We start from the raw sequence: 11,140 nt of genomic DNA, 5'->3' as shown, positions 1-11,140 counted from the left end.
CCCCCAGGTGTTACCAGAAGGACACAGATTGTGAGCAGCCCGTCCTGCCCGGTGCTTAAGCTCTGCGACCCAGCACTCGGCGGATGCGTGCGGAAGCCGTGAGTGGACCAGGCCCGCGTGCCGACCCCCGGCTCCGCTCGCGGCAGAGGCCGTGAGCGCGCCCTCCCGCCCGCATGCCTCGGGAACCGCGGTGGGAGAACCCTAGAGCCAGCCGGCAGGGCGGGGCCGGGGGCGGGGCCGGGGCGGGGCCGGGGCGGGGCCGGCGGGCCGCAGGAAGCGCGCCTCGCGCAAGGCGTTCTGGGTCCGGAAGTGCGGTGCACGCTGCAGGGTCGCGGTCATGGCTGCGGCGCGGGGCAGCAAGCGGTAAGTTGATATTCCGGGGGCCAGATGGGCCTCCCAGTCGGGGCTTGTATCCGAAGGGGCTGCCCTTGCGCCTCTCCGAGTTCCTGGGGCAGCGCGGCTCGGGCACACCGGGCCGGCGGGGAGTCGTGACTGACGTCGTGACCCGCAGGCGCCTGGCCGAGCTGACGGTGGACGAGTTCCTGGCCTCAGGCTTTGATTCCGAGTCCGAATCCGAGCCCGAAGGGGCCCCCGAGGCGGAGACGCGGGCCGCTCGCGGCAGCGCGCGAAGCACGGACAGGTCAGGCGCGGACACCTCGGCCAGGTGAGCGAAGCGTCTTCCATGGGACGTGTGTAAGCAGAACCCTCTTCTTGGCCCCGACCCACCCCACCAGAAGGATGCAGATTTCTCCTTGGGCCTCAGGGTTGAGGCCTAGGGACCTTTGACACACCCACCCACCCCCGTTCCCCAACGCTTCGGCCTATCCGCTTTTTTCATTCCATATTTACTAAGCCCTTGCTCTGTGCCAAAGTCTCGTTTTTAGGTGGTGGGCATAGACTGGTGAGTGATGTAAAGGTTCCTTTCTGGCCTAGGAAAACTCATTCAGTCTTGCTTGAGTAAACCACGAAGTGTCGTCTGCTCGAAGAGACAAGTGCTGTGGATGGAAAAGAAGCCTAGGCGGGGCCAGAGGAATAGAGTGCGGTGGGGGCATTTGTTGTTGTGTTAAGTGGCGTGGAGAAGGTGACTGTTGAGCAAAGACCTGAGGAAGCAAGCCTCGTCAGCAGTAGGGGACAGTGTTCTGCCGTTTAAGGTGACAGGAACAGCAAAGGCTTTGCAGTGGGAGCTAACCTTACCTAGAGTGAGTGTGTCTGTGGCAGAAGGAGTGAGGGGGACAGTGGCAGGAAATGAACCTGGAGAAACGATGATAGGGCTGGCTACAACATGTTCTAGAAATGATCTTTTGTAAGAAAGGGGCACTTGAGTTGCTATGTTAAGAGCAGATTGTAGGCGGCAATGGTGGAGATAGGGTGAGATGTGATGGTGATTAAGAGAATTGAGAGAAGGCATGATGGGTTTTCAAGATATTGCTGGTGGGAGCTCATGGCAAGTTGCGTGGTGGGTATAAGAAACAGGTCTGACTTTGAACTAAGTACTTGGAAAACTAGAGTTACCAACCACTGATGTAGGTAGAGCAGGGCGCAGGCAGAGCAAGTCTAGGGGAACCACAAGTTCAGTGTTGTACATGTTTGGTTTGAAGTGCAGGAGTTAGAATGTGTGTATAAGGAGGCTGTCGGATGTGAGTCTGGATTTGGGGAAGAGGGGGAGTCACTGAAAGCCTGCTCTCTGGCACCCCTACTGTAGTTGTTGGTAGCCGTTGCGGAGAGAGCGGACTAAGCCCTGCATGTCCTCGGAAGAGGCTGGCAAGCTGGCCATGTGGAGGGTGGAAGCCTCATCCCCACGCCCACTCCCCTCTGCTCTGCCTGTCCCTTGGAATTGATGACCCCCACCTTCCCAGCTGTCGTAAAGGCCGCGCATCAGAGCACAAGGACCAGCTTTCTCGGCTGAAGGACAGAGACCCTGAGTTCTACAAGTTCCTGCAGGAGAACGACCAGAGCCTGCTGGACTTCAGTGACTCGGACAGCTCTGAGGACGAACAGGAGCAGTGCCACTCCTTGCCCAGCATGCTAGAAGTAAGGACAGGACTGAACTGGCGGGGCAGGGGACATGGTCGTGACCTCTACATCCTGCTCTAGTCTGGCCCTCTGTGTGGTGCAGGAAGCAAGTGAGGAGGAAGACGATGACCAGGATGGCATCTCCAGGGGACAGACGGGGAAGAGGAGGGCTTCTGCGCCTGTGACCCTCGCCATGGTTGAGAGGTGGAAGCAGGCGGCAAAAGTGAGACATAGCCTGGACGGGCAGCTGGCCACGCACCCCTCTGGGACATTGCCCTCGCCTTGGCCCAGGTTCTTGGGGCTGTGCCAGGGCCTCCAGGACCATGTCCCCCTGCAGTCAGGGATCTTAGGGGCTCTGCCTGCCTCCTGCTCTCAATTTGTTTCTCGGACTCTCTGCTCCCTGAGCCTGTTGTGGGCAGGCAGTGGCCTCTGTGCCGTGGCTAGGTGGTGGAGCCAGGCCCCTTCTTCCAGGGCTTTTGCAGCGGTTTCTGCAGGGAAAGGCAGGAACAGAAAGGGAGGACTCCAGGTGCTACCCAGGCTGGCCATCGTCCAGATCTGGGACCCCTAGCACCTCCCCATGGGCCCTGAGGTGGGCTTCTGCCCTCCCAGGATTCTGGACTCTGTCTTGGTTCTTAGTACATGGCTCAGTAACTCTGCCCCTACCTGGACCTGTTTCTCAGAGTGTGGGTGGGGTGCGGCCTCTGTCGCAGAACAGGTTGCGGGGCCCTGGCTGGCCCCCATGCAGCACACCAACCACTTCTCAGCATCCTTCCCCTCCAGCAGCACCCTACTCCGAAGCTGTTTCACGAAGTCGTGCAGGCCTTCCGAGCAGCCGTGGCCACCACCCGAGGAGACCAGGAAGGTGCCGAGGCCAGCAAATTCCAGGTCACAGACAGTGCTGGTGAGCCGGGGCGAAGGGGTCTGGGACGCGATGTTTCTGTCTTGTCTTCTGTCTCGTGAATGGCACCTGTGGTCCCCATGTTGCAGTGTTCAACGCTCTTGTCACCTTCTGCGTCAGAGACCTCTTTGGCTGCCTCCACAGGCTGCTGTTTGGAAGAGCCCCAAAAGACAGCAGCAGGTGAGAGGGGAGAGGGTGGATGGGGTGTGTTCGGGGCCCTGCACGAGGGGAGGGGGGCGCCTTTTTTTCTTCCTCCCTCGCCAAAAAGAGTGGTTCTCTGCCCAGAATTTCTCAGGCTTCAGCATGCTCATGGCTCCCCCCGACTTTCCCTGGTCGGATCGGTTTCTCTCCTGCCGGCCCCCCTCTTCTTTGGGTGAATAAGTCTTGTGCACTCTCCTTGCTCTTTGGTTTGTGGCTGGTGGGTGTGTCTCTAGGTTGGGGCCTCCTTCATGCTGAATTTGAGAACCTTAACTTCCACCTTAGAGGGTTGAGCAGAGAAGGGGGCAGAAGGCTTCGGAGGTCGGGGTGGGGGGAACTCGGAGGGCAGAGCAGCCACATGACCTGGAGGTAGTAAGGGCCTTGGAGGCCCAGCTTAGCTCAGACACCTTTGCAGGGGGTGGGGGCGGTGCAGAAAGAGGTCTCCAGGGAGGGCCCTGCTGTTTCCTCTGAAGGGGAGGTGGGGAGGTGGCAGATCTCAGATGGGAGTCCCTGGGCCTGGCAGGCCTAGTCGGGGCTGGAGGCAGCCCTGTCTGATGGGGACAGGCAGTAAGCGAGTGACAGCAAGTGTGGTGCTGGGGCGCGCCCTCTGGGAAGGGGCCGGGCAACAGCCTTTGATGGAGAGCGCCACCTTCTGGGGCAGGGCGAGCGGGCTGCGGGAGCCTTGTCCCTAGTCCCTGGCCTGGTACCTGCTGTGTGCCGACCTCTGTAAATGCCAAGTGGCTGAGCCTTTGAGAAACTGGTAAAGTTGGTCACTGTTGCCAGGTCTTTCAGATTTTTTAAAGAGGGCAGAATTTGGACTTCTTGGTAAAACTGAGTTGTAAATGTGGGTGACTTGGGTTTTTTAAAGCATGTGTGGGCCAAAGAAAACCAGCTTGCAGTGGTGGTTAGTGATGTGTGGCCTAGACCTCAGGGCCCTTAAGCCCTGACTGTAGGGTATGGGTGCCCTCTGGGGACTCTTGGGTTAGTGGCTGGCCCTGGGCTCAGACATGGGGCACAGTTGCTCTCGGCCCTCTGGCCAGCTGCGGTGGCCTATGGGAGGGCCTGGCGTCCCTCAGTTGTTGGTCTGGGCCACTCTTGAGTGGGTCCTGGCGTGTCCCCCACATCAGTCCAGCTGTAAGGGGACCCTGAGCTTTTTGTAGGGCGAGCTGGAGGGATCTCCCCCAGGGCCCATGTGTCTGGTGTCCTGGAGACCGTGCGTGGATGGAATGTGGCTCGGGTCGCGCTCTTGCCTCCTAGCAGCCTCGCATGCCGGCCGTGGGGTGTCCCAGCTGCGGGACTCACTGCGGTGTGGGGTGCTCTCTCTGCAGGGCGCTGCCGCCGTCCAGCAGCCCACTGTGGGGGAAGCTCCGGCAGGATGTCAAGGCTTACCTGAGCTCGGTCACACAGGTGCGGGGCCGGCGGGGAGGGTCTGCTGGCTCCCACGGGGCCTGGCCACGTCCGTCCTCCTTTGTGTCCAGAGGTGAGTGGTCGCAGGCCTCACTCTCCTCTCCCGCTTCCCCAGCTGGTGGCCTGTGTGGCGGAGGCGACAGTGGCGGAAGCCCTGCTTCAGCACGTGGCCAGCGCTGTGCCCTACTTCCTGACCTTCCCCAAGCAGTGCCGCATGCTGCTCAAGGTGCGTTGGCCTGCGGCTGCCCTCACCCCTGCCGGCTTCGTGTCTTGGGCAGCTCAGCCCAGTCAGGCTCCAGGCTCGGGCCGTCACTGGCAGGGACCCCAGGAGCCTCTGGCCAGACAGGCAGTGACATCCCGCTCTTTGCAGAGGATGGTGGCCCTGTGGAGCACGGGTGAGGAGTCAGTTCGGGTGCTGGCCTTCCTGGTCCTCGTCAGAATCTGCCGGCACAAGAAGGATGCCTTCCTGAGCCCCGTTCTGAAGGTGGGGGTTGGGTGGTTCCTGCTCATGGTGCCCTGGGGTGACAGTCTTGGCCTGAGGGCTGGGCAGGCTGCCTTTGTGGTCAGCGCCGCTCACTGGCACTGTGGCCTGGAGGCAGACCCGGCCACCACCACTGTCTCCTTCTTGGAAGTAGGGCCAGTGACAGAACCCTTAGCCTCCCAGCTCTTGGTGGGTGAGGACATCAGTTGTGGAGAGGGCCAGGGACCCTGCTGCCCGGTTCCAAGCCTGGGTGGCCTGCCCTGCATGGGGACCCTCTGGCCCCCTGTGTAGGCCTGGCACTCAGCAGGTCCTCCCTCCTGGAGCGTCCTTGTGCCCCCTGCCAGTTCCTGCAGTTCCTGCTGGGGCTCGCCCCTCCCCTGGCACCAGCCCCTCCCCTCTGCACCACACACGGAGGCCGAGCCGCGGCAGGGCCCTGCGGCAGGTGTGGGCAGAGGGTCTGCAGAGGCAGCTCCGTGGGAGAGGCCCAGGCGCCTGGCGGGGGGCCCGGCCCGAGGGCTCAGAGCGGCTGCGCCTGTCTCCCTGGCAGCACATGTACATCACGTACGTGCGGAACTGCAAGTTCACCTCCCCCAGCGCCCTGCCCCTCGTCAGCTTCATGCAGCGGACCCTGACTGAGCTGCTGGCCCTGGACACCGGCGTCGCCTACCAGCACGCCTTCCTCTACATCCGCCAGCTCGCCATCCACCTGCGCAACGCCATGACCACCCGCAGGAAGGTGTGTGGCCACGCCCGGGGCCCAGACCCAGCCGCGGGCCTGGCCTCCTGGAAGCCCAGCGCACGGGGGGTCAGGGGCCTTGCTGGGGGAGCTGTGGGGGTTGGTGGGCTCGGTGCTGCTGCCAGGGGGGACCCTGTACGCCGTGGGCGAGGAAGGGCTGGGCCCCCCCAGGACCCCAGGCTGACCAGGAGGCGGATCTCCCAGGAGACGTACCAGTCCGTGTACAACTGGCAGTTCGTGCACTGCCTCCACCTGTGGTGCCGCGTGCTCAGCAGCGTCTGCCCCCGCGGGGCCCTCCGGCCCTTGATCTACCCCCTCTCCCAGGTCGTCATCGGCTGCATCAAGTGAGTCAGGGATGGGCAGGGTGGCCCTTGAGGGCTGAAGGCCAGGGACGAGGTTGCAGGACGTCAGGGTGGGGTCGGAGGTACAGAGGGGCATCCTGAGGGGCCAGGAGGATCTGGCTCGTCATCCCCGCTGCGGTCTGGGTCCCCGGGATCTGGGAGCTGTGCCTTGGAAACCCCTTGCTGAGGGGCGGGGGCCGGGCCATCTGCGGCCTCACGCCCAGCCTAGGAGAAACCCTCCTCTGCTCGTGGCCAGTGGGGCTTCGCGGTTCCCTGTGACGTGAGCTCCTCCTCAGCGCCCTGGTCCGGGACCCAGCAGAGGTGTGCTTCTGGGGGTGCAGGCAGTGGGACCGTGTGCAGTTGGAAGCGAATTCAGGCTTATTAAGCAGGGTGTCCTTGGGCAGAGCACGTCTGGTGTGTGTCTCGTCTTGGGGATGAGTATTCGTTTAGCTGTGGTCTTGGTCAGGGAATGGGGGTGCTGCACGTGGCCTCGTGGCTGTTGGCCAGGAGGGGGCACCGCTGTGCACTCCTGTTCCCCTGAAGGGGGAGCCCTGAAAGCAGCGAGCAGGAATGAATGATCCCCCGCCCCAGGCATGCATGCATTCTGGGGGGTGCCCCCACACTTCCCACCCATTCCAGCCGGGGACTCCGAGGGGGCAGGCGCGACCTCTGACCCTGACAGAATGGTAGGGCGGTTCCTGCTGAGCACAGGGCTCCATGGAGGGCGAGGGCTCTGCTCCGCTCACTCGGCCTTCCACGCCCCAGGCTGGTCCCCACCGCGCGCTTCTACCCGCTGCGCATGCACTGTGTGCGCGCCCTGACGCTGCTCTCGGAGAGCACCGGCACCTTCGTCCCCGTGCTGCCCTTCATCCTGGAGGTGAGTGCGCTGGGGCCGGCTGCTGCCGTCCTGGGCTGGCGCCTCGCCTGTGGAATGCCGGCGTGAGGACGGCGCCGGGCCACCTGCCCGGGCTGGCGGGCCGGGTTAGAGGTCGAGCATGGCTGCACTGCGGGGCGGGCCTGAGGGCGCCAGTTGTAAGGCACAGACTTGGGTCCGTCTGGGCATTTGCCCAAGGTCGGGGGGGCAGGAGAGCTGTGCCGAGGCCCCGGTCCGGTCGCGGGGCTGCCTCCTGCCCTCTGCGCGGCACACGCTCACCGCCACTCCCGTGGGGCAGGGCCGTGGTCCCAAGCCCAGTGGCGTGAGGCCCCACCCCACAAATCCTCAGGAAGTCACCCCCCCCACCCCGTTCTGTGTCAGCACCACCCACCAGGCGGCTGGAGTCGTGTCCCAGCGTGACCCAGCATGGCCAGGGACCATGGCGCCCGCTTTAGCACGCGGGGGATGGAGGGAGCCCCAGGAATGTGCTCGCTCGGCCTCCCTGGGGCGCGGGGCGGCGGGCAGTGCAGGCTCCTGCGCTCGCAAACGTCCGCAGGAAGACGTCCCGTCCCCGTAATGCCTCCTGCCCAGCCACCAGCGTCCCTGCTTCGGGCACCTGCTCCCCGTCCCCTTCTGCCCACAGTCTCCTGTGGACTTTTTCCCGGACAGCCCGTGTCCTGACCCTGCCCTACGTCCCACGTGTCCCTCTCACCCACGGGTCCAGGACTCTCCAGAGGAGGCAAACCACAGAGCTAGAAGCCTGGCCGAGGCCCTTCCCTCCCTGGGCGGGGAGCCATGCCACACCCTCTGGCTGAGCCAGGCCAAGCAAAGGGCAGCACCTTCCAGGGAGCCGCCGTGGTCACTGCCACCTGTCCGCTGTTCCGTACTGTGAACTCCCGCCTTGCCCTGGAGTCTTGCAGTTAGGCCCAGCCACCGTCCCCTCGGGATACACCCTGGGCCACCTCGTAGCCTGGGGAGGGTCCTGGCTGAGAAGCCAGGCGTGGCTCCCACTCTGCTCCCCAGTCGGCCTTCAGACCTGGGGGAGGTCTTCTCCTGGCGGCCGAGGCCAGCGTAGAGCATGGTCGGTGTCGCTGCAGAGGACCTGGAAGGGGGGCCGCCCAGCCCCCGTCTGAGACCTGTGTTCCCGGGTGCGTCATTCCTGGGGACACAGCCCTGGGGCCGTGGTCATGGGTGAGGATGTACCAGTCACATTTGCCCTGCTTAGCAGGGACCTGTCTTTGTTTCCAGATACTGATTCTTGTGGCTCTGTGCCCGGTTTTTAGAAGCAGGTCAGAGCAATGTGTGTTCCTGTGCTTCTGGTCCTGCCCCCATCGTCCACGGCCCCACTCTGGGACCTAGGGACTCTCTTGAGGGCTACCAGAGCTCTGAAAGGCGAGCAGACTCTTGAGGACGGTCTTTGGGGCTGCGAGGATGGCACTACTTCTGGTCCCTGTCTCTGCCCTCAAGATGGGTCTTCGGGGCTCCAGGGTGTAGGCAGAGAGTGGAGCACAGGCTGGGTGCAGGGTGCGGTAGGGAGCGAGGTGTGGCGGGGGTCGGATGTGAGTGGGGGGAAGGATGCAGGGTGCAGGCGGGGAGCAGGGTGCCCTGGGCTCAGGGGTGCGGACTGGGCTGATGGGGCCGCCTCTGCAGGTTTTCCAGCAGGTCGACTTCAACAGGAGGCCAGGACGCATGAGCTCCAAGCCCATCAACTTCGCAGTGATCCTGAAGCTTTCCAAGGTCAACCTGCAGGAGAAGGCTTACCGGGTAAGGCGAGCCTGCAGGCCTCCCAGGGAGGGGCCTGGGGACCGCCCTGGGTGGGGTCACAGCAGATGGCAGAGGGCACTGAGGTCGCAGTGCAGGGTAGCTGGAGGCAGATGAGGGTGTACGGGAGGGTGCAAGGCTGTTCGGGGCTCTAAGGCCCAAGGGTCACGGTCCCTTTGGAGTTCCGGCAGAGACCCTCGTGAGTCTCCCAGGGTGGGGCTGGGGCACTCCCTGCCCCCACCCCCAGTGAGCACGAGTGGCTTCTGGTGCCTGCCCAGGAGAGTGAGCTGACAGGCTATGGGCCTGGACGGAAGTGGTCCCAGGTCCCTTCCCCGGCCCTGGATGCCCCCCACCACTGCCCCCTCCGTCTCCCTTCTCTCCGGTCCTCTCCGGTCCTCACAGGATGGCCTGGTGGAGCAGCTGTATGACCTCACACTGGAATACCTGCACAGCCAGGCCCACAGCGTCGCGTTCCCGGAGCTGGCGCTGCCCGCCGTCCTGCAGGTACGTGCCTGCTGCCCGGCTCCCCCAGCCCTGCCCAGACCCCTCGGGGCCCATCTTAAGGCTGACGAGACTGTCTTTTAATGACCCGACTCCCCGTTTTCACGTTGGCCAGGAGGAGGCAGCCTTGTCTCAGTCACATGGTCCTGTCCTGGCAGCACCTGACAACTGGGCCCCGGGGCTGTGTTATAGGGCAAGGGTGCCCAACCCCCAGGCTGCAGACTGCTGTCGGTCCATGGCCGGTTAGGAACCGGCCACACAGCAGGAGGGGAGCGGAGGGCAGGCCAGCGAAGTTTCAGCTCCGTTTGCAGCCGCTCCCCAGCATTAGCGTCGCCGCCTCAGCTCCTGGTGTTAGATGCGCATAGGAGCACTGGTCCCTGGTGCCACAAAGGTTGGGGACCTGCTGCAGGGGATGTGAATGTAGAGGTTTGCAGCTGAGGGGCGGGGCTGGCCTGGGCGACTCAACGAGGACCCCAGGACCAGACGGGCCATGAGGTCTTTCCTGGAGGAGCTGGGTCTTAATGGGCTGCAGCCCCTCAGCCCTGGGTTGGGCTGGTCTCCTGAAGGCTCGCTTCCCCAGGTGGTCCCGGGTGTGCGTGAGGACGCAGGGCAGTACTGGAGGCGGGATGGGCGTCCTCCGTCTCCGAAGCACCTTTTGTTCCCCCGTTTGCTTTCAACCTAGTTTCTCATTTCTGGGAGTGCAGTTCCTGCAGGCCCTGGGGACGGACTCAGCCCACCAGTCATAGATGTGCTCGGTGAGGGGTCTGCCCACACTCAGCTGCTCCTGGCTCAGAGGTCCATCTGGATGCAGTGCAGTGTGCAAGGCTATTTGGGGGCTCTAAGGCCCAGGGGTCATGGTCTGGAACAGGGGTCAGTCAGCAGACTGTTTTGGTAAAGAGCCACGTGATAAGTATTTCAGACTTTGCAGTCACGTGGTTTCCACCACTGCTCGATTCTCCTGTTGAGTGTGTGACTGTGCCCATACAGCTTCGTTCACGACAGGCTGCCAGGGGTCTGTGCAGCCCCCACCCCACAGGCTTGTGCACCAGGGCCCCCCCTACACCCACCCTCCTCTGGTCACGGGCGGTTGTCACAGGCCTTGGCGATGGCCGGGTGCAGAGCAGCCCGTGTCTGGAGCCAGGCTGAGCCCCCTTCCTTCTGCAGCTGAAATCCTTCCTCCGGGAGTGCAAGGTGGCCAACTACTGCCGGCAGGTGCGCCAGCTGCTGGAGAAGGTGCAGGACAATGCGGACTACATCTGCAGTCGCCGCCAGAGGGCCTCCTTCAGCGTATCCAGCCTGCAGGCAGTGGTCAGTGCGGGCAGCACTGCCTGAGGGCACCAGTTGGTGTGTGGCTGGAGTTTGGGGCTTTGCCAGGATAGGACGTGACCTCTGATCCCTTCCCACAGGATGCCTGGGAGAAGCAGACCCGAGAGCAGGGGACTCCGCTCACCAAGTACTACAGCCAGTGGCGGAAGCTCAGGGACCGGGAGATCCAGCTGGAGATCAGTGGCAAAGAGCGGGTGCGGGTTCGGAACTGGTTGGGGGGACTGGGGCTGTCGGGGAGAGAGCAGGCCTGGGGCCGTCTGAGGGATGGTTGGGGGCCGCCCAGCTGTGTCTTGTCTTATTAGTGTCGCTGCTCTGAGGGACGTGGCTGTGCCTTCGATGGCACTTAGTGGTCAGGATGTGGCTGGGGCCTCCTCACCCACCTGGCAGGGTGGCTGTCCAGGAATCCCTGCCGGTGGTGCGGGCTTTTGACAAAGGGGCCCAGCATGGTCCTTGTGTGGGGCGGAGAGGGGGCTGGGAGGGGGGCACACGACTGTGGTCGGGGTTCCTGCCGAGGCAACAGTGGCACTGCCATGGGGTGCGGCCAGGGCAGGCACTCGGGGCTGCCTGCCCAGGGTCATCTGCTGTTGTGGTTTTGGGGCCTTCC

The 11,140-nt window shown here is 63.6% G+C and overlaps 1 protein-coding gene across 2 annotated transcripts in view; it reads left to right on the top strand.

The window, feature by feature from the left end:
• The first annotated feature begins 281 nt into the window (after nt 1-281).
• Nucleotides 282-11,140, top strand: part of NOC2L (NOC2 like nucleolar associated transcriptional repressor) — an 11,932-nt gene continuing 1,073 nt past the window's right edge. The window contains exons 1-16 of one of the 2 annotated variants that reach the window (XM_016144547.2): nt 282-363; nt 512-664; nt 1,857-2,031; nt 2,117-2,236; nt 2,797-2,914; nt 3,001-3,091; nt 4,438-4,516; nt 4,632-4,742; nt 4,887-5,000; nt 5,545-5,733; nt 5,938-6,077; nt 6,840-6,951; nt 8,599-8,712; nt 9,112-9,213; nt 10,375-10,518; nt 10,617-10,730. In XM_016144547.2, the coding sequence (XP_016000033.2) occupies nt 338-363; nt 512-664; nt 1,857-2,031; nt 2,117-2,236; nt 2,797-2,914; nt 3,001-3,091; nt 4,438-4,516; nt 4,632-4,742; nt 4,887-5,000; nt 5,545-5,733; nt 5,938-6,077; nt 6,840-6,951; nt 8,599-8,712; nt 9,112-9,213; nt 10,375-10,518; nt 10,617-10,730 (1,902 nt within the window). In that variant the 5' untranslated portion in view covers nt 282-337. Of the gene's footprint in view, nt 364-511; nt 665-1,856; nt 2,032-2,116; nt 2,237-2,793; nt 2,915-3,000; nt 3,092-4,437; nt 4,517-4,631; nt 4,743-4,886; nt 5,001-5,544; nt 5,734-5,937; nt 6,078-6,839; nt 6,952-8,598; nt 8,713-9,111; nt 9,214-10,374; nt 10,519-10,616; nt 10,731-11,140 lie in introns of both variants that reach the window. The other variant, XM_016144546.2, reaches the window with a different exon arrangement.

This window comes from Rousettus aegyptiacus, unplaced genomic scaffold (genome assembly GCF_014176215.1).
Source record: "Rousettus aegyptiacus isolate mRouAeg1 unplaced genomic scaffold, mRouAeg1.p scaffold_m13_p_1, whole genome shotgun sequence".
Lineage (NCBI taxonomy): Eukaryota > Metazoa > Chordata > Mammalia > Chiroptera > Pteropodidae > Rousettus > Rousettus aegyptiacus.
This window is presented reverse-complemented; position numbering and strand designations above follow the sequence as displayed.